The following is a 770-nucleotide window of genomic DNA, read 5'->3' as shown; positions in this document are numbered from 1 at the left end:
CGCTTGAATCCGATTGAATCGACTTGTTTTTGAGCAAAAGTCTAATCTCGATACCCTACCTCTGCTGCTTTGTTACGTTTTTAAAACATCTCGTGGAAGCGTTAGCCCGAGACGGCTCGTTTCATCGGGAGCGTAGCTGTAGAAACGACTTCGAGAGCTGGATTTCCGAGCTTCCGGTCGGGACCTTGAATGCAGCCGGAGCCTGCGCCTCACAGCTGAGCAGCGGTCTGTCACTTGACGTGTTTACTTTGCTTTGTCAGCGGTGTCCCCCTCCGCCCCCCCTCTCCCCTCCTCTCTTCTCCTCCCTCCCTCGCAGTAGTTCGCAAAAAGCCTTGGACTTTTGTCTCAGACGGAGACTTATCTCGTCGTCAGGACTCCTTATCAGCAGCTTCATCAAACCTACTGTGGACCTTGAACGGGGGCAGGTCGGGTTCACTCTGTGTGTGTGTGTGTGTGTGTTTTGAGCTATCAGGGGGCGGGAGGGGGGGAGAAAAGAAAAGATGACGTTAAAATCCAATAAAAACGAACCTGCGGTCTTACTGGAGCCGGTGAACAGCGCCCGGACAGCCCTCTCCGACCTGTACCTGGAGCATCTCCTTCAAAACAAACCAAAGTCTGAGAAGGTAAAATGTGGCTCTTCTTTTCTATTTGTCTGTTTTTCTTTAATCTTTCTGTGTGTGTGTGTGTGTGTGTGTGTTTACTTGGGCACCCCGCATTGCTTTAAAGTTGCTCTCTTCCAGGAAGTGGCTTTTTTTTCTCTTTCTTCTATT

At 50.1% G+C, this 770-nt stretch overlaps 1 protein-coding gene across 2 annotated transcripts in view; it reads left to right on the top strand.

Moving 5' to 3' along the window:
- The first annotated feature begins 219 nt into the window (after nucleotides 1–219).
- The window catches only part of mpp1 (membrane protein, palmitoylated 1), a 13,064-nt gene continuing 12,513 nt past the window's right edge, over nucleotides 220–770 (top strand). The window contains exon 1 of one of the 2 annotated variants that reach the window (XM_017412636.3): nucleotides 220–623. In XM_017412636.3, the coding sequence (XP_017268125.1) occupies nucleotides 501–623 (123 nt within the window). In that variant the 5' untranslated portion in view covers nucleotides 220–500. The remainder of the gene's footprint in view (nucleotides 624–770) is intronic. The other variant, XM_017412635.3, reaches the window with a different exon arrangement.

This window comes from Kryptolebias marmoratus, linkage group LG13 (genome assembly GCF_001649575.2).
Source record: "Kryptolebias marmoratus isolate JLee-2015 linkage group LG13, ASM164957v2, whole genome shotgun sequence".
Classification (NCBI taxonomy): Eukaryota; Metazoa; Chordata; class Actinopteri; order Cyprinodontiformes; family Rivulidae; genus Kryptolebias; species Kryptolebias marmoratus.
The sequence above is the reverse complement of the archived record's forward strand: the minus strand, read 5'-3'. Positions and strand labels throughout refer to the sequence as shown.